Here is a 27,789-nt window from a genome sequence, read left to right as displayed (position 1 = left end):
GCGAGTGGGGTGAAGGGGCGAGGCGTCAGAGGTTGGGCCGGCGAGACAGCCTCGATTCGCCGAGGAGGAACTGGGGGGCACTTTCACCCCCCCCCCGCCCCGCTTTCTTAAGCCATAACTCCGGGGACACCGATGTGGGTGGGAGGGGGGCCATGCTTGGAGAGGCTTCCCGAGCACGGCGATGGTGGCGGGGAAGGGCTTTTGCAGCCCGACCCTACGCCGGCTTCTTCGGAAGTTCCCCCGCTGGACGCCCACGGGATTTGCTCCCCTAGCCAGCGCGCATCGGACTGCAGCCGCAGCTCCGGCGGCGGGCCCCCTTTTGGCACCTTCTCCCCTGCGCACGTGGAGCTGGGACGGTGCCTTCCTGGCCGGCGGGAGGAGAAGACCGAAGGGGGGGGAGGGCGGCCCTCTCTGCGGTGCCGCGCGCCTCCCCCGATGACAGCAGGTGAGCGAGGCGCGGGGGTGGGTCGGGCTCCCGCCGCTCCCACCCCCCGGTCGGCGGGGCCCTGGCAGTGGCAGGCAGGTTCCGCGCGGAGGAGGAGGAGGCGGCGGCGGCGGCGGCGAAGGAAGGAGAGGGCGCGGGAGGGAGGGCCGGCCAGGGGCTGGGTGCGGTCCTGGCGGTCCCCGATCCCGGATCTCTTCAATTTCCCCTCTCTGTCGCTCACTCGTGCGCCGCGAGCGGAGGCAAGAGGCAGCGAGAGAGCAGCAGCTCCGGCGGCGGCGGCTGCAGCGCTGACCGCTAGAGCGCGGCGGCGGCGATTTAACCGCGGCGGCAGCCAAAACAAACGGGGCCCTCGCTATTTATTGGCGGCGGCCGGAGCGGGCCGGCTCAGAGCGGCTGACCCAGCGCACCTGCCCCCTCGCCACCGCCGCATGGACGCTGCCGCTGCTCCCTGCCCGGGGCTGCCCGGCCGCCGCCGCTGCTCTTGCCGCCGCTCCTGCTGCCGCCGCTCCTGCTGAGCGCCTGGTCGCCGTCGCCGTCGCCGTCGGAGCCATGAAGGCGGCGCGGCTGCTACTCCTGCTGAGCGGCTGCGCGCTGCTCCTGCTGGCGCCGGCGGTGCGCGGCTGCGGGCCGGGCCGGGTGGTGGGCAGCCGCCGCCGCCCTCCCAGGAAGCTCATCCCGCTCTCCTACAAGCAGTTCAGCCCCAACGTGCCCGAGAAGACGCTGGGCGCCAGCGGCAGGTACGAGGGCAAGATCGCCCGCAACTCGGAGCGCTTCAAGGAGCTCACGCCCAACTACAACCCGGACATCATCTTCAAGGACGAGGAGAACACCGGCGCCGACCGCCTCATGACCCAGGTAGGCACCAGCCCAGCCCGACCCAGGCGGCCCCCCTCCTGGCTTCACCTGGACACCTCGCTTGCTTTCCGTGCCTCTTGATTCCTAACCCACGTGCCCTCTGCGGTGCCCAAATCGGACACGGTGCGCTCCGCGCTCCCGTGATCCGCTCCATGCCTGCCTGCCCGCCCTCCCGGCGAGCGCTTCGGAAGAATGGAAGTTATCCATCGATGATTCTCGTCTTCCCTTCTCCGGGGCACCTGCTTGTCCCATCCCGGCTCTGGGCACCTGTCTGCCTGTTGCCTCCGCGGCCAGCCCTTGTCGGCTCTTGAGAGAAGCAAAACGCAGCCAAGGGCGCAAGGATGCTGCAGGCTTGGAGAGGTTACTAGGACCCTAGGAATGGTTCCCTTTGGAAGTCACTTTGAGCCCAACTTGGGTTCCAATCGCTCTCCTAGTTCTCCCGATCCCGAAGTTCAGGAGGAAGCTCTGGTTTCAGAGCGATGTTGCCTACTAACGCCCTGCACCCCTTTTTTGGCTGTCTGACACCAGTGGCAAGGTACAATCGCCCCCTTTTTCGCGCCGGGACGGCGGATGCGTTCGACGACAAGTTCCACGTGCGCGTGGTCCCGATCCTGCAGATGCGCGCTAGCCGCTAGACACAGTGGGATGCGGAAAGTTGGCAGGGTGGGGAGAAGTGGAAATGTTTGGGGATCTCCTCCCCCTCATAAAGGCTCTCAGACAAAATGAAAGCCCTTTCTTCTCCAAGCAGGTGAATCTCGCTGTTGTTCCCCACTGTTGGGGAATTAGGTCGCTAGTATCCCACACACGTTCAAAGACCGGGAAATCTCTTCGTTTTAGGCTGCGATCCTATACCCGCTTACTTGGGAGTAAGGCCCATTGAGCTCAATGGCGCTTACTTTTGAGTAGATGCATATGCGTTGCACACCAGGTCGACAAAAACAATAGCAACTTTCTTTACGGCAAAACGGACACGTTTAAACTGGTTTTTCCCCTGCCCTCTCCGAAGGGAGCAGGATAAACTGCACTGGTTTACAGTATACCCATTTCTCATGTTAGCCTCTAAGCAAGTCTGTGAGGTAGTGTAAGTTGAAAGGTGAAGCAAAACTACCCAGCTGAACTTTGTGACTGAGAATTTCAGACTGGAATTTCCCCATCCAGACCCAACTCTCCAGCTCAGCCTTCCCCAGCCTGGTGCCCTCCAGATGTGTTGGAGTATAACTCCCATCACCACCAGTGAGTTTGCATGGATACTGAATAGAAGGTGGTGGTGGTAACAGGCAAAGCATCTTCTTGCTAGCAAGGACAACCTATGCCTTTGGGGCAATGCTTTTGGTGTGCATCTCAAGGGATTGCACATATGTGGCCTTATAAGGGAGCCAGGGTGGACATGTGCCCTCTGACCATCTCTTTGCCTTCCCCATCACTACAGAGACCATTTTCCCGAGCATCGGTTAATGCAGAGTCTTTCAGAAACTGTTTTGGGCCCCCTCTCACTCCTCTGCCCCTTTAATATGTTTTTTCAAATGCTGCCATTGAAGGACTGGGTTTATTGAGAGTTCTGTCTGCAGTTTTGGGGCTCATTCTCCACAAAGGGGATCTGGCAGCTGCTCTAGAGTAAATGGACTGATTATGATTGTAGCCTTGCAGTGCAATCCTCTGTATGTTTCCTCAAAAGTAAGTCCCACTAGGTTCAGTGGGACATACTCCCTAATAAGTGGGCTTCGGACTGCAGCCTTAATGTGGAAAATATCCTGGGAAGCAAAGCAGGCACCTGAGCAAGACGTTCCACATGATGGAAACCTTGTGGGTATAATCAGCCCCAGAAACTTGATTTCAAGATGCAGGACTCCATATTCAGGATGTTTGACCTGGGAGGAAAACCATAACTTAAAGACGATGCCTATGACAGTATTTATTTAGTTTTTAAATAGAACTGGGAAAACTCTAATGACGATCTAGTCCAGTCCACTCTGCAAGAGGCAGAAGCCACCATGTCCTAAGCAGACATTGCATTAAAAAAAAGTCTTAGAAAAGTCTTGAGTGGTCTACTTAAGAACAACAACAAAAAGAATTCTAGCAGTCGACAAATGTGCTTTAAATTTACAAAGCAAGAGTGCACGCTCAGGACCTCCTTAAATGTTGTGGCATAACAACGGCCTATTATTTATTTCTTCAACTTTGAAGTTGAAGAAATAAAGTGCATATGCACTCAGCATGCACTTTCAGCCTGAAAGGCACACTATAAATATTTAAATAAATCAACAAAACAAACATCAGAAATGCCTGGCTGGATCAGGCCAAAGTCCACTTAGTTCAACCTCCTTTGCAAGGATCTCTGTGGCCAGCAGGTGCTCCATGGTCCATCAGAAACTGGCCAGTGGCCCACTGGTAGATCATGGTCTGCCTTCTGCCAACTCTTTGCTTGGGTGCATGCAGGGAAGATGTTTGATGGTGGCTGCCAGCAACAATAGCCAAGAGCTCTAACCTCCATTTTCAGAGGCTGCGGTGCACCTCGGACTATCAGATGCTGGGGGTTAATGGCAGACAGTGGATGTTTTCATCCTGCTTTGCTTATGAATTTCCCAGAGACATTGCACTTGGTTGGCTGTTGCTGGACAACTGAGTGCCGAGCTGGAGGGACCACTGGCCTGATGTAGCATAGTGTGTCTTATGTTCCTCTAACATTAATTTCCAGCCAATTAACCTGTGATAAAAGAGAAATGCAGCTGAAGATCTGGGACACAATACAGCATCATAGCCCAGAGCATAGGAGGGGTCAAGATGTGCCATGCCAGAAATGCCTGTAGGACAAGGAATAAGCAGACACTGTAAAACACGCCCAGCAGGCTCAAGGGAGCAAAGAATGGCACACAGAGGAGGAAGCCCAAACCTCACTCTCAGAGTCCCCAGCCCAACTGACCTTGGGAAGGGAAAACAGCTTCCCAATCCAAAGAGGGGGATAAACTCTTGTAGGCCAGTCCTAAACATGTTTACTTGGAAGCCAGTTCCAGTGTGTTCAGTGGGATGTGCTTCTTAGTTGTGCCTGTAGGATCCATGGACAAGCAATATCTGTTTGGAAGCAAAACTCCCTCCTTTCCCTTCCATAGAGACTCTCCAGGGATCTCATGCTAGGTTACCCAGTTATAAGTCCCAGGTGAAAAATTCTATCTTGGGGGATGTTTATTCAATCACAGTCCTGAGCACGCTGGCTCAGAAGTAACTAAGTCCCGCTGAGATTGGAACAACATATTACACAGCCAACATGGGGTTTCCAATGCTGCATTCACCATGGAATGCTAATCCAGGGGCAAGGTGAATTTGCAAGGGAGAATCAGTAGGCAGGAGGGAGGCATTTAGATCTTCCCAGCATTCCCCCACTCCATTTTTTTCTACAGCTCGAACCTGGACTAGAGATAGGCCATGCTGGGGAAAACTGATCTAGGGGAAGGAGATGTGGGGGAGACTTGGTGGACTGGGGGAAGGGTAAATATATTCTCCCAGCTGCCCACTGATTCTCCCCTGCAAAAGCCCCTCCCCATACATAATTGTTATATGAAAACACATATTTGGGAAACATCCGCTTAGCCATGGTAACATGTCATTCATCCACTCTGCACTCAATGGTTCTTGCTCTCTGGGAAGTGTGATTAGAACTGTAGCCACGCAGAACACGCCTATCCATGTTTGCTTGGAAGCAAGTCCCACTCTGTTCAGTGCAGCTTACTAAGCATGCATAGGACAGCAGTCTTAATTATCCTGTTGCTCTCATGGTAGAGATGATTCAGAAAGGGTGCCCTAACTTTTCAGTGAACATGTAGATGTGATGCTTGTTAATTAGGAGTCAGAAAATGGTAGCAATTCCTAGTTCATAATTTGGAATGAAAGGATTTGATTATCCACATGCAGCCTAGGCTCACTACACCACCTTCAAAGCTATGTCTTCAGACACAAAGACCCATCTTTGTTTCAAAGCCATTCAGGTCCTTTATTCAGTCTGTCATTGGGAGATGGTTGCTTCAGACTAGGTTCAGTGGTGAATCGGGAATTTGTAATGTTTCTATCCTACTTAATTAAAAAATAGGCAGTTTATGCTGATATTTTTTCAAAATCCTGAAACGATAAATAAAACACAGGTTAAAACAAATAATATAATCAAGAAAGCTGTTTAGTTTAGATTAAAAGCCCTTCTAAGTAGAAAGTGTTACATGTTTGCTGAATAACTGTGAGGAAGGGCACAGAAAGCTCTCCATGGTCCAGATGTTCCAGAGGGCCAGGGCCACCACCAAGAAGGCCTTGTTCCACTCTGCCGCCAACCTAAGCCCTTATGTAGGTAGGAGCAGGACTAGACACATACACATATATCTCTTGGTTAGGTTGGCACAGGGAGAGGTGTGCCCTTACCTGTGCAGGACCCTGGGTAAATAGGTAAACCCCAGCACCTTAAGCTGGACCTGGAAGTTAACAGGTGGTCAGGTGCAATGACAAGCGAAATTTAACAAGATCTGCTGAGTCATCGTACTTCAGTTAATACTACTGTTGCAGCCTCATGTGCATGCCAGGTAGTGCACATAGCTGGTTGTAGAAAACAAGGTGAATGCCAACAGAAATAGTCCAGGAGAGCATAATCGGTGCAGAAAAGCATTATTGTATGGGCACAGAGCTCACTATCCATAGATGTATGAGCTTGTACCAGCACTGAAAAGTGTAGACCACATTTTAGATTCAGTCTGAGGAGAAGTGTAATCTGCTGTTATTATTGTACAGTTTTCTGTATAAAGTACTTCTTCGGAGGCTTGGTGTAGTCAGCAACATTTTGAGGAGCACCTATTATCCCCATGAGACCATCATGGATGAAGGTCAGCATGATTGCTCTGAGATCTGACTAGCTCAGTGTGGGGAAGTCTCTCCTCCACACCAACCTCAGATGTAGTTGAAGGTAGAGTGGACAAAAGGGAAGGGGCGAGGATTTGCCTTCTGTCCTGAGTTCTGAGAATGTTAATACATCTGACACTAAAAATGCCTCCTGAGGCCCTCTCATGCATTACTTAGCGTGGGTCTCAATTTGTGTGAGAGAGACAGACTGAAATTCATGATGGTGGTTGGGGAAATTCATAGAAAGATCTTGAATAGGTTCAAGATTAAATTGCAAAAAAGTGGAGTATTTTGAGAGCATGTGTTATGGGTACTTACAGTGCAATCCTACATGTGTTTACTCAGAACTAAGACCCATTGACTTCAGTGGGACTTACTCCCAGGTAAGTGTGTATAGGGCGGCAGTCTTACTTAATCATAAAGTTTTTTACCTTGCTCTTCAGTCCAGTTTCCAGGACAACATGCAAAGGTGATCAAGATACAATAAAACATTAAAAGCATACTAAAAGTAGCAAAAGCAAATAGGATTTTCTCTCTTTCTTGTTAGCACCTTGCAACACCTGGAGCAATTATATCATCACAGGACTAGCCGGCCCCCTTGTAGTGTGTGTGTGAGAGAGAGAGAGAGAGAGAGACCTGGGCCCATTTAATGTCTTAGAACATTCACTTGGTGACGTGTACAGACCCAGGGAGATATGGGTGGAATAACTGCAGTGATCTGAAACACAGCGATGGGGGTGGATTGTTCCCTCATCCTCCTTGGATGAGGAGGCTCCGCTGGCAGGATTCCAGGACCTATAGGTTCTGGTTCTGACACCTCCCCCTTCCCTCCACCCCCCATGCCTCAGTTTCCCCCTTCTCCCTGCAGGCCAGGGTTGCTGGGAGGGTATTTGAGCAAGGTGAGTGCTGAGCAGCATTGTGAAGATGTTGACATAAGCATGACTGAGATGCTTACACAGGGGACGATTCCCTCTTGTAAATTCCACAGGTCTTGCCCATTGGAGCAGGAAACAGGGATGGTGACAGTTGGGGGAGGGGCAGTGTGGGACCGAAAGTTATGTAGGGCTCTTTGGTATCACCGGGGAAATGCCTGCAGGCTCCAGGAATGCAGATAAGGAGCTCTGCACCCTTCGTGGCCTGCCTGCCTGCCAGGGTTATGGTCCAGGTGAGTCTCTGGGAGTCTCCAGGATGGAGCTGGAGGTCTGCTGAGTCAGTCCACTCACCTGACCTGTGGGGCGGTGGGGTCACTAGCTGGCTAAAGTACAGAGAGCACGATGGGGTGAGCAAAATCAAGCGAAGGCTGATGAGCTTTGTGCATGGCAGGCTTTGAGCGGCTTAGGCCCTCAGCCTTGAAAAAGGCAGACGAACATGAAAGCGTGTGGCTTTCGTAAGGCTTGGGATCAGTGGGGGTCCCAACAGGACTCCCCATTCCAGAGACTCTGCCAGAAGCATAATGTTATAATTCAGTTGATTGATTGATTGATTCAGTATAATGTATTATAATGAATGATTGATTCTATCAATCAATTCATTGAAATTTCTGTCTCACTCTACAACGGAAGCCCTCGAAGTGGCATATAGCGGGAGCAGCATTTCTGTCCTTTCCTATCCATGCAGTGTCTGTTGCTGGAGTTTAGCTACTGAAGTCATTGTGGGGCTGTGCAATGCGGGACCCCAGCCCTCGGATGCAGTGCTGTTGGTATGATTCCTGCCTTCCCCACCCTGGCGGCCTCCAGATGTTTTGGGGTATACCTGACATCACCCTTGACTGCCGGCCATGCTGGCTGGGGCTTTTGGGAGTTGTAGCCCAGAGCATCTGGAAGGCACCAGGTTCAGGGAGGCTGCATTCTGTGCTATCCCCCCTCCTCCAGCTACTCCAGATGGTGCACGTGTGTGCGCGTGTGCATGGGTGGTGGTCGAGCATGCAGGCCTGCAGGAAGCAGATGCTTCTGGGTCAGCCTGGGGTTCAAAGGGACAGCACCTGAGCAGTAGGGGTGGGGTCCCTGCTCCTGTTCAGCAGCCCCTCCTTCCCTCTCCCTTGCTGGTTTCTTATTGCTCTTGACTGAGTTTCGTCAAGTCCAAGGGTCTACATATCCCTGGGCAACGGGATCCCGCCCCCTGCCCTTATCGCTCCATCTTAAGAATTCCAGTCTCTGTTTGCTCGTGGTGCCTGAGCTCAGATAAGACCCGGGCATGGTTGCCTCACCTCTTCCCCCTTCTGTGGCTTCCTTCTCCTTGCTCCCTGGGCCAACCCCGGCATCTCTCTGAGTGGCCTGCAGGGAGCCAAAGTCGGGACAACCCCCGCATGATTTCCTGCAGCCATCTGTTTCTGAATAGGCTGAAGCTTGGGTTTGGGGCACTGCTGCTGGTTTTTGTGTTCCCTCCACCAGGGCTATATGGGGAAGGGATTCAAATCCTAGTGTCCCAAACACTGTCTGTGCTCAGTTCCAGACAGCGTTCTTCTGCTCTAACAGGGCAGCAGATCTTCTAGGCATCTCAAAGGCACCTGTTCCCTCCCAGAAGTGTGTGCTTTCCAGGTCCCCATTATGCCCATCCAATGCCCACTACTCCTGTAGGGATAATGGCCATTCTTTGCTTTCTGAACCAAAGGATGTGGACTGGGCCTGCCCTACCATTAGGCAGAGTAAGGTGACCATCTCAGGTGGCAGATGCTGTTGGGGGGGGAGCAGCTGTGGCAGCCTTCTGGCTATTCTTTATGAACTCCTCAGCTGTTTCCCACTGCTGGAGGGCAGAGCTGTGTATACTACACAACCTGTCCTGGGCCCCCTAAACTGGCCTGCTGCCTCCAACGTGGTGAAGGGCTCCATCCCATTGCCAGTGTTGAAGTAAGATTCAGCTGCCAGTTCAGTCAGCTTTGGTACATTGACTGTGGAGGGGATGCCATCTTGTCTGCCTCGGGCAGCAAAAATGTCTGGGGTGTGGACACCTTAGCTGGGGTTGAGGGTGGAACCTTTACAGCGGTGGGTGCTTTTCTAGGGAGCACAGAAATGTGCAGAATAGGTGGGTGATTCCTTTTTGCCCATCTAAGTCTTGCCGAGAGAGCCTCGGAAAATGTCCCAAGAGCTCGAGCAGCAGAAACTGTCAGCCCTGCCCATGCAGGCTAGATTTAATGTTTATTTAGTACAGGCAACATGCACGGTGCTGTATGAACAGAAAGAATTAAGTCCTGACCCTTGCCTGACACCTGACTTTTCCTTACTCCTGTCCTTAAGGGTCACTTGCCAACTTTTTTTAATTCTACTCTTCCTCCAAGGAGTTCAAGGTGGCATAATGCTTCTCCCTTGACCATTTTATCCTCACAATATACCCCTGTGAGATAGATTCCAAAATCCTCATAGTGTAATACCTGTATTAGGCCAACACAAAGATCACAAAATTGTGCTAGCTTTTGAGATCTACAGATCTTTTCATCAGGCAAGATGATGAAGAGATCTCAAGATCCCAAAAGCTGGCACATTTTTTGTGATCTTTGAGTTAGCCTAATAAAGGTATTATACTATAAGGATTTAGGCATTTTTCTTATGGCCAACACTGCTGCCTTTGTTTTTTGTATAACCTGTGAGGTAGTTTAGACTGAGAAATAAAGTGACTTGCCCACTGTCATCTGGTGAGCTTTATGACTGAGTGGGGATTTGAACCCCGGTCTCCCTGGTCTAGTAGGCTCTGCACCACACTAGCTCTCAGCAAATCCATCCTTTTCTCAGGTACACTGTAGGCGTGTCCACTTTAATGTAGACCATAGAATGTAGGTTTACCATTTATATTACATTTATAATGTAAAGGGGGCAAGCCTGGTATTGGCAAATGACTAGTGAGAGTGGTGGGGTGGGGGCAGGCAAAAATAGGGTGGCCACAGAGTTGCAGGCAAGAAGTGGCTGGCCGGGCCAGCCCTATCATTAGGCAGAGTGAGGCAGCCGCCTCAGGCAGCACATCCTGGAGTTGGAGGTGGTGGCAAGGTGTTGGAGGACAGAGCTGTGTGTGCCATGCGGCCTGCCCTGCACCCACTAAGCTAGCCTGCTTTCAGTGTTTCCAGTGCTGAACTAATATTCCACTGTCAGTCCAATCAGCTTCCGTACATGGAATGGGGATGGGGGGACACCTCCGCTGCCATCTCGCCCTTTGCCTCAGGCAGTAAAATGCCTTTGGCCAGCCAGCCTGGAAACTAGGAGAGATTCAAGGAAAGTCCTCACAATTCTAGAGAGCCCCCTTCTTCAGTACTTGATGCCCCATAGAACATGGCTGTCATTTATTTGTATGAGGCCATCTGTGTAAATGGCACATACTCTATGTTGGGACATAAGCAAAAGGGGCAGGCCTCTCCCCCAAGGGGGACAGGAAAAGATGTAGGCATAGAGTTTGTTATTACTGAGGGGTCTGTGTGTGTGTGTGTGTCTGCCTGCTTTAGAGCTGAAAAGCAGCAAATAAATAAATAAAATCAATTATTTCCAGAGCATTCCTCAGAATACAAAGTTCTTGTTTACTCCCACACCAAATCAGTGAGGTTAGGGTGACAGACAGAGGGTTGTCCAAGGCCCACTCCGTTCCTAATTTCCATTCTTAACTCCATAGGAGTGACATGGCCATCGGCGTGATGTAACCCGAATACATAGCTCACCTTGAGTGATTTCTTCCCAGCAGTCATGGCCCACACTGGAATGGTGCCTCCATGCTACTGGCATTGGAGGGAATCCTGGAGAATCCTCCTGCCTGAATATACGTGGGCCCAGTGGGAGTGGTGTGTGTACGTGGGGGAGGCCTTACTGTATTTCCTCTCACCAGTGAGGGATGTGACTCAATATCAAAAGGCAAGGAGTCAGGACATGGCCACCCCCGGTGGACAGGGCTGGCCCAAGACATTTTACTGCCTGAGGAAAGGACAAGATGTGCCCCCCCCCCTTCCAATCACAGAAGCCGAGCAGACTGGCAGATGAATCTTACCTCAGCACTGACAACTAGACGGTGTCGTCCATCCACTGCACCTGAGGGCAGCAGACTAGCTTAGGGGGTGCAAGGAAGGCTGCAGGGCACACATGGCTCTGTCCTCCAACAGAGGGGGATGGGGAGGTGCAGGAGGAGGAACAGCCAGGGGGTGCCCCCAGTGCCCCCGTTCCCAGCATCCTGAAGTGGACACCGCACTCTACTTGCCGGCCTCGTCTTTGGGTTATGTACCACATATGCTCGGCTTGTTCCTTTCTGCATATAAGCATTTATTACTCTTCCTTACATGGTGGGGAAGGCCTGTGCATTTCTTCAGTGCTCTGACACCCAATTAAAGAAACCCCACTCTTTTTCTCCCCACGTGCAGGCCATACACTGTTAGGCTTGGGGGGATTGTCTGGGCCCCCAAGGCATCCGTAGCTGCCTAGTCAGTCTGACCTGTTCCTCTTACCTTGCACCCCCCCCCCCACAACTAAACCAGCACTATGGTCCAGTAATTCCAGCAAATGAGAACTTTGGCTATTGGGTGGTATTGCAATACATACATACATACATATATACATAAAATAGAAGCAGCACTGTGTGTGTGTGTGATTTTTTTTAGAAAGTGCCTGTTCCTATGTCCGAGCTGCCCAGGGGGTTTCATAGCCCTGATCGCTCTGGGACATGCCTTGCGGTCAGGAATTAAAGCCCCGGCCTTGTGTGTACGTGAAAGTGCCCAGGCCCCAGGCCCAGTGGCTTTCCCTTTGCAGCTCTACCCTGACACCTGCTGGCTCCGGCTGGAACTAGCTAAGCAGTGGATCATTTCTGAACTGCCCATAGGATTGCCAAGAAGGCAGCTCTGTTCCCTGAGATCCCTCTGTGTAATTCTCCCATGAGCTCAGTCATTGACCTGGAAAAATGGTATAACCTGGAGGGACGTGGATCTGGTAGGGTGTGTGTACAGTACCTATTCTCTGTGGAGCTGGCTGTGAGCCAAACTCCTGTCAAAGAGATGGGCAAAATGTTTTTTAAGTGGTTACAGGGGATCACATGCATGCAGACTCCTTTTTGGGCGGTCCTATTAAGATGAAGAAATGCATGCAGTTTGCAACTCACTGCCTCAGGAACGGTGTTTTAACATTGTGCTCTGGGGCCCTGTCATCCCATGAGCTAAGGACTGGAGTCCCCAGCCCTGGTTTGTAACAAACCAGCCTTCCCCACCTGGTGCCCTCCAGATGTGGTGGACTGCAGTTCCCATCATTCCCTGCCACCATTGGCCATGCTGGCTGGGAGTGATGGGAGCTGCAGTCCAACATATCTGGAGGGCATCAGGTTGGGGCAGGCTGTAGCAGACCCATAAAAGCTGATGCAGCCTGATCTACCCATGGGTCTCATCAACCTCTTTGCTTCTGCAGGGGGGAAATGCAATTAAGGTGATGGAATTGTTTGGTACTTGTTACTACAGATTGTCTAATGGGGCCAGAGAGCTTGCGACAGGAATGCAGCTGTGCAGCTCCAACTCACCTCTCCTATGGCTGGCCATTTGGAGGGGATCGAGTCTCTCTCTCTCTCTCTCTCTCTTTCTCTTTCATGTGAGTTGTTTGTTGTCTTCCATCTCACCTTATCTCTGAGGCCCAGAACAAACAAGTAGTGTGTGTGGTTGTAGAAACTGGAGTAGCCCTTTGTGCTCTGCCTGCCCTGTTCTGCTAGGGACAAAGGCCAGTACTGGCCGTATGACCTTTCCTCTGAATGTGGGGAGGTTTTGCTTCGTCCATGCGCTGCTGTGCTGCTCTTTGCCCTCTTCTCAAGGCTGATCTGAATGGGACCTAAGAAGCAGGGGGGTGGGGGGGATGGAGGGGAGGCCTTTCATCCTTCCTTGCAGTCTCTTGGCCACATTTCAAGGTCACTTGGAAGGGTCTTGCTGTAGCTTAGGATCACGTTCCATCCCAAGAACTCTTTCCACATTGAGCTTTTTGGAAAGTATGTATGAATATTGCAGTCATGTGCATTGAGTTGCTTGTCTGAGTCTTTACCACTCAACTGGCATCCTGCAGGGAACTGAGGGGGCTGCTGCTCCTCAGAAGGGTCTGTGTAGGCATCCCAGGTTTAATGCAGGTTTTTACATCTGTGCAGAACAAGTGACGTCTTTCATGACTCATTTACTTCACACTAAACTAGTGAGATCCATGATAGGGCAGGGAGGGAAAATGGGACCACACAGCAGGGAGGTTAAGAGGTAAGGGAGCATGGTATGCTTGCATACATAAGTGTCCTCATGTAGCATATTAATACATATTAATATTTGTATTTATTAATACTAATAAACAAATATATATTTTTCAATTTGGCCTTTCACATTGTTTTCTGTGGTTTTAATGTTTGAAGATGTTTTCTGTGTTATTGTTTATCTGATTTGCTGTAAGGTAGCATAAAAATATTAAAAATAAATAAATAATCCTAATAAGGAACTCCTGATACAAGAACAGCCTTATCATGATCCTACAGAAATTACTGAGGCCTATGTGCAAAGTGGCTGCCGCTTCACAAAACAAACAAACAAAACCCAACCCACTGACTGACAAAAGCTTCCTTATGAATCCCCATGCATTAAAGTTTTTGTAAAAGTGAAAAATGAACCAGTCTTACTTGCACAGGAACACAGTCTGGGCCAAGGCATTAAGGCACCCAAGAAAGAAAATCAGTATAACACCATAAAGAAAAAAATAAACAAACATTTTCTGCAGTGTGGCTTGTTAACCGTGCTGTGTGACTTGGTTAAACAAACAACCCACAGTTCAACAACAACCCACAGACAGCCACTGAGTGTGGGTTAGCGTGTTGTGTGAACAGCCCCAACGTGTTCCTCAGCCCTTTCAGCCTAAAGCAGGAGTGAGCAGAAGATACATTGGGATCTACTGGTAGAATTCTGAGTGATTTGCAGTAGATCCATAAGGGGTTCTGACTCCAAACTGTATAACAACCACAGCAAGTAAAATTGAAAGAAAAAAAGAAAGAAAAAAAAAGCTCTGCCATTGCTGGCTTATCTCATAGCCTCAGGAATTCATCGCCTGTAAAATGGGAATATTCATTGGTTGCCTTTGACCAGGTCTTTGTTCAGCTCTACTAGCTGCATTGAGAGTTTTATGTTAGAATCCCTAATCTATAGTAATTCAGATGTAGGTTTGTATAGTGTATGGCTCATAGGGTGCAATAGGTAACTGACTCCACTGTCCCCCCCCCCATTAGTTTGCACTGGGCTCTGATTAGTGGACTTCTGGGTTCTAGTAAAAAACAAAGCAGATCCCACAAGCCTGAAGTCTTCCTACCTTTGGCCTAAAGGATGCTGTAAGCATGGAGAGATGAGGCCAGAGCATTCAAGGTACAATGTAGGCTGGAACCATGGGAAGTCTGGTGGCCTAAGAAGAGTAAGGATTGGGATGACTCAGAGTAGAGCTAGTCAGAAAGCACTGATCACAATAACAGCCCTGTGCAAAACATGCAAGGGCTTCCATTGGTACACGTGTCTTACAATCCTTTCCTTTTTGACCTGCACAGCTATTTTGAGAAGTGGTGGTTGTTGTTTTTCCATACAACCTATTTTACAGATGAGGAATTGAAATGGAGAGGGATTTAGGTGTGGACTTGCTGGTGGCACTGGGTGAGATGGGAGTCAGTTCTGAAGGTGTTATTAGAAGCTTTGCATTCTATCCACAGGGCTGCCCATAGGTCCCTGATGTGTCTGTCTAAGATCTGAGTGAAATTGGTCATCAGGACCTGCTGTTGCCTCACTGTTCCAATTCACATTTTTCTACTGTCCCTAACCGAGCCTTCCCCAATCCAGCGCCTTCTAGATGTATTGGACCATAACTCCCATCTTCCATCTTCCCCAGCCAGCATAGCCATGTTGGCTGGGAATGATGGCAGCTGTAGTCAAATACATTTGGAGGGAACCATATTGGGGAAGGCTGCCCTAACCAATGCTGATGGAGAAGACTGCCCCCTCCCCCGAGTTCCTTTCAGCCTGAACTGTGATTATCTGGGTCCATTTCACTTGTTAACTCATTTTGCTCCTGCCATTTCCAGCTTCCATGTAATCTTCACAAGATTTCTTTTGGAATGGTGCTGAGACCATTTTTGACCCAATGGCCCCAGGCTGATATGATATGTATATGAACAGAGGCAACATCTCACAGTTTTCTGTGCAACTTCTGTACTCAATTCACATGCACTTTGTTGGTATGACAACAAGGCATCAACATTTTGAGTAATGTATGTGTGCAACACCCTTTGGGGTATCTCTGCCTCCCTGTTAACACTCCTCGCCCCCTCGCCTCAGTAAATTGTAAAGGAAATAATCCAGTTCACAGTGGCTGGTGTAATCTGGTTTTTGCTAAACCAAGATCAAGCCAGCAAGAACCTACATTCCAAAAAGAAAAGTGATATTAGCCCCTAGCAGTAGAACTGAGCTGCATATATTTGGCTATAACTGATATAGATTATGAATGCTTGAGGAATTCAATATTTATATTGTCTTTTTAAAGTTTAATCTTGCGTAAACTGCCCAGAGAACTTTGGCTATTGAAATGTTAATAATAATAATAATAATATTTCCAACTTCCAAAATGAACTGACCTGCACCTTCTGGACTAATATGCAAATTGGAGCTTAATTATCCAACTGTTTTTGCACTTTTGAATGTTCTGACACAGTTTTTAGCTCAAAACCCATATCAAAACGCATTCCAAAGTGCATATTTTGAGAGAAAACATGTTTAGAAATGCATGTTTTGAGGGGGGGGGGGAAATACATTTAGAAATGACATCAAAGCGGCCATCCTTGAAAAAAGGGACTTCATAGGGAATCTCCAGCATGAAACCACTGAATTGCAGTTCACCAGGAAATGCAATTCTATCATCTGTGGTTTGAATCAGGATTACAGGGTAAGTGTTTTTAGTGGACCTACATCTGTTAATTATCTTACTGTTGCCAGGATGTTTGTATTATCACCAATGGTGCCTCGTTAATTGTCACTGTACTTATTTTGCTTTTTCGTAATGATCATTGTATCTTCTTCTTTTTTTTGGTTATGCTGTAATACTTAATAATGAGTCTTTAAGGTGCCACAAGACGTTTTGTTATATTTGCTCCAACAAACTAACACATCCCTCTGGAAATTTAGAAATGTGTGTTTTGAGAGAAAATACTTCTAGAATACGCCTATATATTGAAATGCAGATTTTGATGTGGACTTAAAAATATATGTTTTCTCAGATTAATGAAGAAACAGGACAGATTTATGAGTCAACACACTTGAAAGTGACATGGGCCAGAAATAAGACTGATCTAGATCAACCCTTCTAAGCAGTGGAAAGTTCTAGGGAAGAAACTGAGGATCCCAAAATACTATTGACTGACTTTCTACTGCCTTAGAACGTTGAATTGTGTGAATCTTCTAATGTGTGCCATGTATTCAGTGTTCTTTGTGACTGTGAGGAAATGTCCTTGAGATATCTCTAGAAGTGGGAATTCTTCCACTGATATGCATTGTAATCCACTAGAGGGCATGGGTCTGAGAGGGGAAATGAAAGAGCAGGGGAAATGAAACTATTCAGATGGTCCCACATAGTACCTGAGAGGAGCCCATTTTGAGATAGCGTGCTATCTTGACCTGCACTTGCTGCTTAAGATGGGAAGCTGGGTTGAGGCTCAGAACTGACAACACAGCTGCCAACGGGGTGAAGCCGGCAGCATAGGAATGATGCTTGATTTTAGAAGAGGAGACCTTTTGGTTTCTTGGTTTCTGTTAAATTCTATTAAATCTGGCAAAGACTAGGTTAGGTTTCAGTGATTTCTAAATTGCAGACTCTCTCCCTGTGAGTAAAGCCTGGTCTACATACTCAGCACAATGTGATGGAAGAGTCCTCTGCCCATAGAATAGACTGTATCACTTCAGACTGCAGATGGGGAATTGTATTTTTTTATTGCTCCATGATGTTAAAAAGAAAGAACATAATTATTTTTAATAAAATCGTAACAGCTCAGCCTGCTTCTTATATTTATTTTCTGCTTCCCATTATTTTATCTTTCTCCTTGATGTGCACTTCTTTAATAATAATGACTCCAGTGATTTTATTTTTCTCCTTGATGGGCAAGTTTTTCCCCCTGATGTCCAAGTTTCCTACTTGCAGAGAGGTCTTTGTTGTTGTTGTTGTTTTGTTATCATCAATATTATTATTAGAACATGAGAACACAAGAAGAGCTATATTGGATCAGACTAAGTCCAACATTCTGTTCACCAGCTGTTGACAGGAAACCTACAAGCAGGATATGAGTGCAACAGCATCAGCATCATCGCCATCGTCGTTGTCGTCGTCGTCATCATCATCATCATTATTATTTTACATTGGGAGCATTCATAAAAGACACTCTCAGTTGTACTCTGAAGTGGTGCCGTCCGTTCTACCACTTCAGGATTGTATCACCTCATTCTGCTGCATGTGTGTTGACCAGGATCTGACTCACTATTGCTGTGACTATGCAATGCCTGCTATGGTGGGGGGAATCCACCTGAATTCTCTACTCCCAGGCAATGCTCTCTTCTGGGTGTGGGTATGTGGCGCTGATCTCCTCCTCTTCTGTCACCTCTTTCCCTATAGCGCTGCAAGGATCGCCTCAACTCTCTGGCCATCTCCGTAATGAACCAGTGGCCAGGGGTGAAACTGCGTGTGACGGAGGGCTGGGATGAAGATGGGCACCACTCCGAGGAGTCACTGCACTACGAAGGCCGGGCTGTCGACATCACCACCTCTGACCGTGACCGCAACAAGTATGGGATGCTGGCACGCTTGGCCGTGGAGGCTGGTTTTGACTGGGTCTACTATGAGTCTAAGGCTCATATCCACTGCTCTGTAAAATCTGGTAAGGACCAGCGTTGAGACAGGGTTGATGGGCATCAGGAGAGGTGGTGGTGGTGGTGAGGATATCTGTGGGTCAGGAATAAGATCACCCAGCACAAATGAAGAAATGTCAGCCTTGGGATAATGGGAGGTGGGTGAGTGGGTGGCTTGTAAGGTCAAAGAGCATGGTTCCTTAGTATGCCATATGTTTTTGCTTGTTTGTGTCGCTGTGGGCCAAGAGGACTAGTATCTTGCTGTGTATGATTTCCAGGAACTCTGTCCTCATAGCTGATGTGAGTGGGGCTGCTAGTGGAACCTTATCTCAAGGATCTAATTACTTCTGGCATTGGGGAGGTACACAACATTGGGAAGGAATGTTGTCCTTCCATTCATGGAAGGGGTTTGCGTCTAGCTGTGGCCTCTGCTAAAGAAAGGGAGGGAAGGAGGAGGTTTTTGTCAATTCCCCCTCCTCTTGCACCCCCACCCCACAATTCTTCCCTTGAGCAGTGTAGCAAATAGTGCAGGGGCTGCAGGGAAAATATGAAATCAGCCAGACCCGCCTCCCCTTCCCCATTGGCAAAAGGCAGCACTATCTGTAACTCATTGCCTCATGTGAGGGTTCCAGCCATCTTGGCTTGGCCTGTCTCCCCTCATGTTCTCCCCCAGTGGGCCAGAACCAGGAACACCTGCTCTAAGACCCAGCTGCTAAAGCTACAGGGGACATTGCCCTACAACAGCTTTTTCCAACCTGGTGCCCTCTTCAGGTGTGTTGGGCTTCAACTCCCATTAGCTCTAGCCAGCAGGGCCAGTGGTCAGGAATGCTGGAAGTTGTGGCCCCAAACATCTGGAGAGCTGCAGGTTGGGGAAGGCTGCCCTGCAAACCCTCTCCCAGCTGGGCTGGTCTTTATCTTCTGAGTCGAGTCTCTCGCAGAAATGTGGATTCTGCCCAGCGGAGGGCAACACGGAGCTGGAGCTCGGATCAGCCTTGGTAATAACAGCGAGGGCCTGCGTTGTCTGTTGGGGTTAGGCGCCGCAGGGCTCCTCCTGTTGGCCAGAGTACCACGCTTTGACTGTGGCCTCTTGTTCCTATCCTTTGACCATTAGCATGACCTGCTGGTGTCCCGGCCCTTTCCAGACCCACAGGGTCTCTGGCTGATGGGAAGGAGGCGCCTTTGCCCAGCCTTGAGATTACGCAGTGCCTGGCCCAGCAGCCGAATCTCCGCCTGTCTTGACTGCGGCATGCCAGGACTGAACGGCGCTGGAGAAAGCAACTGGCCCAGCCAGCCAGAGTGGACCACAGTCCCCTCCCCTCTGGCACTGCTAATCTGGACTGTGCCGCCTTGTGCTCTCCTGGTCGATGGAGCTGTCCCAGCCGAGTGGCCAAGAGACATTGTCAAACCGCTTCTGCCCCCTTGGACTTGGTACCCAAAGCCTTGAGATCTACAGAACAGCAAGTTAGATGGATACAGGACTGGCCGGACGGTTGCACTGGGTGCTGTGATCAGTCCCCGGCCAAGCTGGGATCCTGGACTGCTGGGTGATCTCTCCAGACTGCATTCACCCGCTTCCTCTGAGCCCCACTAACGGGAGCAGGAAAGCGGTTTTCGTTGGTCTCATTGACGCTGCTGGGATGCTGTGCCTGCTTCCGGATGCCCACATGTCTGACTGGATGTTGCAGTGTTACGAGATGCCCAAGGGCTGGGAAATTGTGCTTCTCCAGCCATTTACTACCAATCCAATCTTGCAGGGGGGGAAGTACTCAGAGGTGTAGTGGCAGCAGGGCTCACAGGGATGCAGCCCCAGTACTTTTTTTTATCAGCAGAGATGCTGATGTCATCTGCCACCCCTCTCAGAATCCCCTGTTCCCTCTGAGCTTAGCTGCAGTTCTCACAGTAGCTGGGGAAGGAGGGCGGCGTGGTGGTGGTGGGGATACATATTCCCAGCAACAGTATATTGTTCCTTTCCTACAGTGTAAAGTATGTTGGGGTGGCTTGGTCTGGAATGGGTAATTAGCTTTACAAAAGACCTGTTCCCGGTGGAGATGAAAGCTCCCAGATATGGATCAAGCTCCCTGCCTGCATTTTTGGACTCTCCTGGGGGTGTGGCTATGGGGACTACCACGAGGAGCGCCTGCACTTCCAAATATACCCCACACCACTGGAAGTGCTGGATACTGAAAGGGTGTTGACAACAGTTTTGATGGGTAGAAATGCTGAGCGAGAGCCAACATCAAGGAGGTTGCTGGTTTTGCTGGGGATGGGGACTGGCACGTGGGTGGAGGCTAACCTAGGAGGAGGTGTTGCTCCAGAATGTCAAGCTGATGGATGGTCCAAGACATTGTATAGTGGGATGTACTCAGTACTGAAAGGATGCCCATGGCCATGTTACATGGGGTGGGTGGGAACCAGACGCTGTGGTTTAATGGAGGGCTTTTATGTGGCTGGAAATGGTGTATGTCCTGGGCAGCTGGCCTGCCTTAAGTACCTGATTAAATGGCCTTTATTTTTGTACCAGTTGCATGGCCTGGTGTGTCTGTCTTCACATCACTTTGGTAAATATATTTGCTTCATCCACCCCTCCTTTTTTTTTAATGGATCATGTTACCTTTTAAAATATGAACATTTCCTTTCATGGAGAGCTGGGTTATTAAGATACAACCTTTAAAAACTAAACCTAGCAGTTTAATCACCACACCCTTCCCTCCCCTTTCTTGACCATGGCCACTGAATACAATCCCATAGGCAAAAAGGTCTTCTAGGACATACATGGGGTATTTTCACCTCTAAGAGTTTAAATCAACTTAGGCTTAAATCCATCTACTTTCAGATGAAAGTAAATCCTACCCTGGCTAAAATGCCCTTTTGATTTTTGTTCCATGGACTAACAGCATTCACACACTGCACAACTAGTGTGCACTCTTTTAATGTCCCATGTGAAAATGGTCTCAGACTCTGGAAGGCACCCATTGGGAGTGTATTCCTTAATTGTATTTCTGTGTATCTTCATTATTTAGATTTGGCACATATATGTCATGGCCAGGTGACCCAAGAGTGTCCTTTTGACTGTAGCAACCATGTGCCAAGTCCAAACAACAGATACATAGAGCCCGAGAGGCATAATAATGGATCTTCACTTATTAGACTTGGCACCTGGATGGTACAGTCCAGAGGGCACCCTTGGTCACTTGGCTCCCGGATGGTACACTCATGGTCAAGCCTGAACAAATGAAGATATGCAGAAGCATGATGATGGAACGGTGTCTGCTAAACTTCACACTTTTGTCCTCTCATGATCATAATCCTGAGTATTAATATGCAGCAGCAGTGGGCAACTTGTGGCCCTCCAGATGTTTTGCCTTACAACTCCCATCAGCCCTAGCCAATATTCCCAGTGGCAAGGGATGTTGGGAACTGTGGGCCAAAACATCTGGAGGGCCACAAGTTGCCCATCCTGATATACAGCAATTCAAATAGTCTCTCAGTATTATCATTGACATACTGTATGTGTAGGATAGAGAGCAGGGGGAAGAGAGGGAGAGACACTTGCCTAATTTTGTGGTTGAGGTATCATTTGGGCCCAGGGCTGGAGAGCTCAGCCTCTTAGCTGCTTTATCACACTGGCTTCCACTGCTCTCCGCATGCCAACATCTCTCCACATGGGGCTTGATCAGACTGAAATGGACCGAGCCCAGCAGCAGCTGATGTGGCGCCCTGTTGCAAGTGCTTCCCCAGTTCAGTAGCATGCCAGGGCCAAGGCTGAGCACAGGGCTGGCCTGGCTGTTTCTATGGAAAGGGAACCCACCCTCGCAAGTGGTGAGGCAAAAGCAAGGCATGACCCTGTTGGTGGGTGGCTGAGAATCAATCCTTGCTGAAGTGGAGGAGAGCGAGTCTGGTGTGCTAAGAGTGAGGGTGGTGGGGGTCCGAAGGGCTTCTGGGGAAAGGGGAGTTTCTTGGATGCCTCCCACTTACCATTGGGGAAGCTCCCCTTCCACCTTCCCCTTCTTTGGGGGTTGGACTCGATGGCCTTGTAGGCCCCTTCCAACCCTACTATTCTATGATGCACCTCAGTACACGAGGAGCGCGCAGCACTTGGTAGAGTGCCGCTGGTGTGGCATACGTCACGTGGACCATTGCTTGCAGACTGGTTTGCCTGTTGCTGTCCCCCCTGCAGCGGAAGAGCAGCCATGGCAGTGTGCAATAGCAAGAAATGCAGCGGGATTGTGGCGTGTTCAAAGCCCTTCACCTGCATTCTCCTAGCGATCTTTACCACACCCCTGCAAGCTGGACTGCCTTTATTTATTACCCCATCCTGCAGATGAAGGGAGCATGCACTTATTTAACCTCATCTGGAGAGTCTGTGGCCAAGATGAGATCTGAACCAGTACTCTTAGCTGCTGCGTATGCTACACTGGCTTTCTGGTGGGTTTGCTGGGCCGTGTGAGCTTTGGAAGCAACAGCCTTCTTCTTCCTGAGATTTGAGAGTCCTTTCTTCAGCAGAGGCTGGTGGCTCTCCAGATGTGTCCGGGTTTCAGTCAAAACTCTAAAGGAGCTCTCCAAGGTTCTTCTGCCCCTTGGATATGCTCGAGTTCTGACTGAAACCCAGCGCAGATTTGCTGGCCCACTGCTATTGGAGCTACCAGCCTCCACTGCCTTCCTTCTCAGTCTACTACAGCCTTACCCAACCTGGTGCCCTCCAGATGTTTTGAACGACAACTCCCAGCATTCCTGACCATTGGCCATGCTGGCTGCAGCTGATGGGAGTTGAAGTCCGACACATATGGGGGGCACCGGGCTGAGGAAGGCTGGTCTACTACTATACCACTGAACAGAGCTGTCCTGCTGCTCTTAATCAGTTGCTGAGCCCCACTCTGGATGTTTCTCCTTAGAGTGGGAGTTGACCAGGGGAGGGGGAATGTGTGCACTGCAGCTTCCATCAGCCCTAGCCACTGCAGCCAATGGTGAGGGGACATGGGAGTTGAAGTCCAACAACATCTGGAGGGCCACATGTTCCCCACCCCTGGATTAGGCACAGAGGTGGAGAACCTGTGGCCCTCCTGATGTTGTTGGACTCCAACACCCATTAGCCCCTGCCACTATGGCCAGTGGTCAGGGATGTTGGAAGATGTAGTCCAACAACATTTGTAATTGACCCAGATAAATGTGTGTTACTTGGTGGATAAAGAATATAATACAGAAATAAATAAATGGGGATCACAAACTCTCCACCCTTGGATCAGAGCCTGGGATTTTCCCACCCTTTCATTGGGAGCTGACAGCCAAAGAAGGGATTCTTGCTTTACACCTAGTTTATTTCTCACTTTGTCTACTTCCAAGCAAAAGCAAAATGGTAAATACAAATGTTAACTGGAGAAGCACTGGGTCTGCCCAAAGGAAGGAAGTTTAGACAGAGTTACTCCACAATGAGTATTTTGACCCTTTAAGTAAAGGCATCTTTGCTGAAGATTCAAGTAGTATTTGTTGCGTGTGTTGTACAGCAGTCCACCCCAACCTGGTGCCCTCCACAAGTGTTGTACTGCAAATGCCATGGGAATGGCTGACTGGGAATGATGGGAATTGCAGCACAACACATCTGGAGAGCACCAGGTTGGAGAAGGCCTTTGTACAGTGTTAAACAAAAGATATTCTATCACCCATCTTTGAGACTTATTTGTGCTATGGACTTAGTTCATATGGTGGCCAGATGCCAAAAAGGACAGGGATCGTACACCTTTAATAGTTGTTTAGAAGAGGGCATTTCAGCAGGGGTAGCTTGCATGACAAATGCTTGCTAAAATTCTTTCTTCTACACAAGTATTAAAGGTGCAGGAGCCCTGTCTCCCAATGAATGCAAGTCTCTCCCTCTCCCCAGGAAAGTGTACTTCCAGGGAGAAGGCGTAGGAATCAAGATCACCCTCCTGTACCCTTGCCAAATGATAATTCTCAAATTCTTTTGGGAAGCCATGACAGTTCACAATGATGATGATGACGACAATGTGTTGTGTAGAGATATACTCACTCTGAAGGCAGAGCCTAAGGTGGCCAAATACAAAAGAGGACAGAGTTCCTGACCCTTTGATACTTGTGGAGAAGAAGGTGTCCCAGCAGGTGCAGCTTGCATGGCACAAAACACTGAAGGAGTGGGACCAGATGTCCTCTTTTGCATTGGTCCCTATAGTGGAACCCTGGATATGTTAGTTATTCCAGAGCACGGAATATGTGGCCAGATGTTTTGGCCTACAACTCTCATCATCCCTCACCGTTGGCTGTGCTAGTTAGGGCTGATGGGAGTTGTAGGCCCAAAAGATGACTGTAGGATGTGAACTTGTGCATGACCCACCACCCGCAGCCTGCAGAGGCAGATGCCTCTCAGTCCCAGTTGAAAGATTCCTCCAGCCACTGTTGCCTCCTCCCACCCACATCTTGATGCCAACTTGCCTCCCTGTTGAATTCTGTGCGCCTCTGGTGGAGTTTGCCTCCTTTGAGTAACTGGGCTGGTCTCTCTATTTCTCTCTCTCTCTCTGTCTAGAGCATTCAGCAGCAGCCAAGACAGGAGGCTGCTTCCCAGCTCGGGCACTGGCAACCCTAGAAAGCGGGACCAAGATGCCAGTGTGGGCACTGAGGCCTGGGCAGCGGGTCCAAGCCATGGACGAGCAAGGCCGCCCCACATACAGTGAATTCCTGGGATTTCTGGATAAGGCGTCATCGGCGCACATTGCTTTCCATGTCATTGAGACGCGGGACCCACCCCGCCGCCTTGCCCTCACTGCAGCGCACCTCCTTTTTGTGGGGGACAATGCCACAGCACCCGTGGAGGCGATTTTTGCCAGCCTGGTCCGCCCTGGCCAGTATGTACTGGTGACGGAGGGGGGCGAGATCCGGCTGGCCAGGGTGGCGGCTGTCTCTGTTGGGATGGACATCGGGGCCTACGCTCCCCTCACCAGCCACGGGACCCTGGTGGTGGACGAAGTGGTGGCGTCTTGTTTTGCGCTGGTGCAGGAGCAGCACCTGGCCCAGCTGGCCTTCTGGCCCCTTCGACTCTTCCACAGCCTGGCAGGGGGCGAGCAGACCCAGCCGGACGGTGTACATTGGTACTCGAGGCTGCTCTATCGCCTGGGCCGACTGCTCCTGGCTTCGGACAGCTTCCACCCATTGGCCACAGCGCAGTTTGAGAGCTGAGCTGATGTCACCATCTGATGCCCCCACCCCTGAAAGAGGGAGAAACCAGCTCCTCTCCCGTGGTTCTGGGGAGGGACTGTATGGTAGCCAGAATCCTGATTGTGGGGGGAAGGTGGGGCCAGTGGCCACTGGCTTCCTATAGCCTTCCCCAAGCACAAGGGCTGAAGGGAGGGTTTGACTCCTCCTTTGTCTCTGATGGGGGTCTTTTTTTTTGGCTACAGAATGGGATGCCCAAAGACAGGGCCATATGCTGCTATTTTGGTTCAAGAGCCTCTGATGCAAAGGGGGAAAGGGGTGGGGGGAGCTAGCCAGGTGGAAGCAGCATGTGCGTAGAGGTCCTGAAGCCTGGGAGGAATGAACTGGGGCAGGGGAATCCTGCATCCCAGTGTGAAGACCGGGGAAGAAGGTCGTGTGGGCATCTGCAAGGAGGCTGCTGGGAGTGGCTAAGTATGGGGCCTAGGTGGGACTTGCTCGAGGCATCAATCCACAGAAGGACCTCCTTTTCAGGGCTGTGTGCACCTCTCCTAGTCCTGCCTCATTGTGGCCAATCGGACTGTGACATGCAAGGTAGCTGTAAGGGAGACCCTTGTGGGACTCTCCCATTGTCAGAATGGTGAGAGGTGAAGCCTTACCTCCAGCCACCAATCAACTGGGCTTTTGGGCAATGAAGTTCAGTGAGGAGTGCACCAACCAGCTCAGGAGTGTGTGTATGTGTGTGTGTGTGTGTGTGTGTGTGTGGGGCATCTACTATATTAAGGGAGCAGGCAGTAGATGCAGAGGTGGGCAACCTCCCGGCGTTTTGGCCTACAACCATGGTGGCTCACCATTGACTATGCTGGCTAGGGCTGAGGGGAGTTGTGGGCCAAAATGTCTGGAGGGCCACAAGTTGCCCACCCCTGCAGTAGAGAGGGAGGGTTATGAACTCACGCAGTCTCCTCTGGATTAGCTGGACTTGGCCGGGAGCAATTATAACTCCTACTGTCTGTCCTCACATTCACTAACACAAAGTAAAGGAATCACTCCTCCTATCATCAACATGCACTGAAAGAATGGGAGATGCAGGGTGGGGGGAGAGAGAAAAATAACCTTTCACCCTGTTTTAAGTAACCAACTCTGACGGTGTTGATCAATGGTGGTTAATAATACAGTTTAATGAGGGAGAACTCACCCATGTCAAGTGATCCTGAAAGATCACATGGAGGCACAAAACCAGAGAGGAGAACTGGGAATCCTTTGTTTGTGGTAGGGCAGGTGGTGGTGGTGGTGAGGAAGAGGAGGAGGCGCTCGATGGGGGTAGGGAGAGATGGGTTCTGTTATGGTTTTCTAAACTTCTGGTTGCTTCTTGAAGGTACTGGAGGGGGAGGCATTCCTCTGGGCTCTCAGCTTCCACTCTCACAAGACCCTAGCAGCAGAACTGTATAGCACCAGGCAGCAGTTCCGATACCCGTGCTTATGTGAGCAAAGGGAAGGGCTGCGTTGCCTACTACATGCCCTACTATAGCTGTCCGAGATACGTTCATAAACAGCATGGCTTCTCAGGGTGGAAGTGCATGTTATGCGACCACACTAAAGTGGCAGTGGGGCATTTGCAGGGGAGAATCAGTGGGGAGGAAGGGGTGCGTAACCCTTCCCCCAACCAACCAATTTTCATTGTGACGGTTCCCCTGCTGCTTCTTAAGTCAGCCATGCTGGGGGGCGGGGGGGGGGATAACCTGGGAGGGCACTTGCAGGGGTGGGCAGTGTTCTCCCCGTCAAAGGGGGAGTGTTCACCCCTGCACATTCACCCTCTGTCTCTCACACCCACTCATATACACCAGCATTCACATTACCCTACTAAGCATGGTTTTGGGAAGGTGACTTTGCTAAGGTAATGTGGAGTGTCACCCAGGGTCGCTTCATGAGTAAATTTTTAAAAAATCCTTCAAGGATACTTCTGTACATTGGGGGCAGGGGCGGGGAAGAGGCATGTACACCACACATACTCAGTTGTGTTTGATGAGCACTCACAAATCTATTTTGTGGCTTGTACACACATGCATTGGAAAGCTGCGGCTTTGTGCTGCACCGACATGCAGAGTAGCAGACACATGTCTACAGCAGGCTTATCAATAGCCGCTGACTCGATTGTCTGTGGTGAATAAGAACGGCTTCCAGGCAACCAGGCAGTAAAGTCTCCTAAATTAGAAAAGAAAGTACGCTCCTTCTTCCCTCCCCCCACCCCCCACCCAACTGTCAGTGTACCCAAAACAACTAAGGGCACAGTCCTATGTGTGTTTAGACAGAAAAAAGTCCTATAACTCCCAGCATTCAACAGTCAGTGTGGCTGGTGGGGAATGCTGGGAGTTGTAGGCCTTTTTTTCTGTCTAAACATGCATAGTATTGCACCCTGACAGGTGTGTGTGTGTGTGTGTGTGTGTTTGTGTGGGCAGACTGGCTAATAATTCCCCCCCCTAAGCTAGTAATTTTTGAGTTGTGCTCAGTGTTTTGCGACATGCAAGTAATATCCATGTTGGAAACAGTTGCATGTGAAGCAGCTTGGAGTTGGGCCCCAGATAGCCCCTGTTTCAGGTATCTCCTTGAGAGTATTCTGACTGAATCCCAGAGC

The 27,789-nt window shown here is 49.9% G+C and overlaps 1 protein-coding gene across 1 annotated transcript; it reads left to right on the top strand.

The window, feature by feature from the left end:
• Positions 1 to 994: 994 nt before the first annotated feature.
• On the top strand, positions 995 to 25,184 carry IHH (Indian hedgehog signaling molecule). The gene is made up of 3 exons (XM_084805574.1): positions 995 to 1,300; positions 17,770 to 18,031; positions 24,535 to 25,184. The coding sequence occupies exons 1-3, from the start codon at positions 995 to 997 to the stop codon at positions 25,182 to 25,184; spliced, it is 1,218 nt and encodes a 405-aa protein (XP_084661700.1).
• The last annotated feature ends 2,605 nt before the right edge of the window (positions 25,185 to 27,789 follow it).

The sequence above is a fragment of the Heloderma suspectum genome, chromosome 1 (assembly GCF_057233095.1).
Source record: "Heloderma suspectum isolate Gila_16-S chromosome 1, 16-S_ref, whole genome shotgun sequence".
Lineage (NCBI taxonomy): Eukaryota > Metazoa > Chordata > Lepidosauria > Squamata > Helodermatidae > Heloderma > Heloderma suspectum.
Note: the sequence above shows the minus strand (reverse complement) of the source record. Positions and strands in the feature narration are given on the sequence as shown.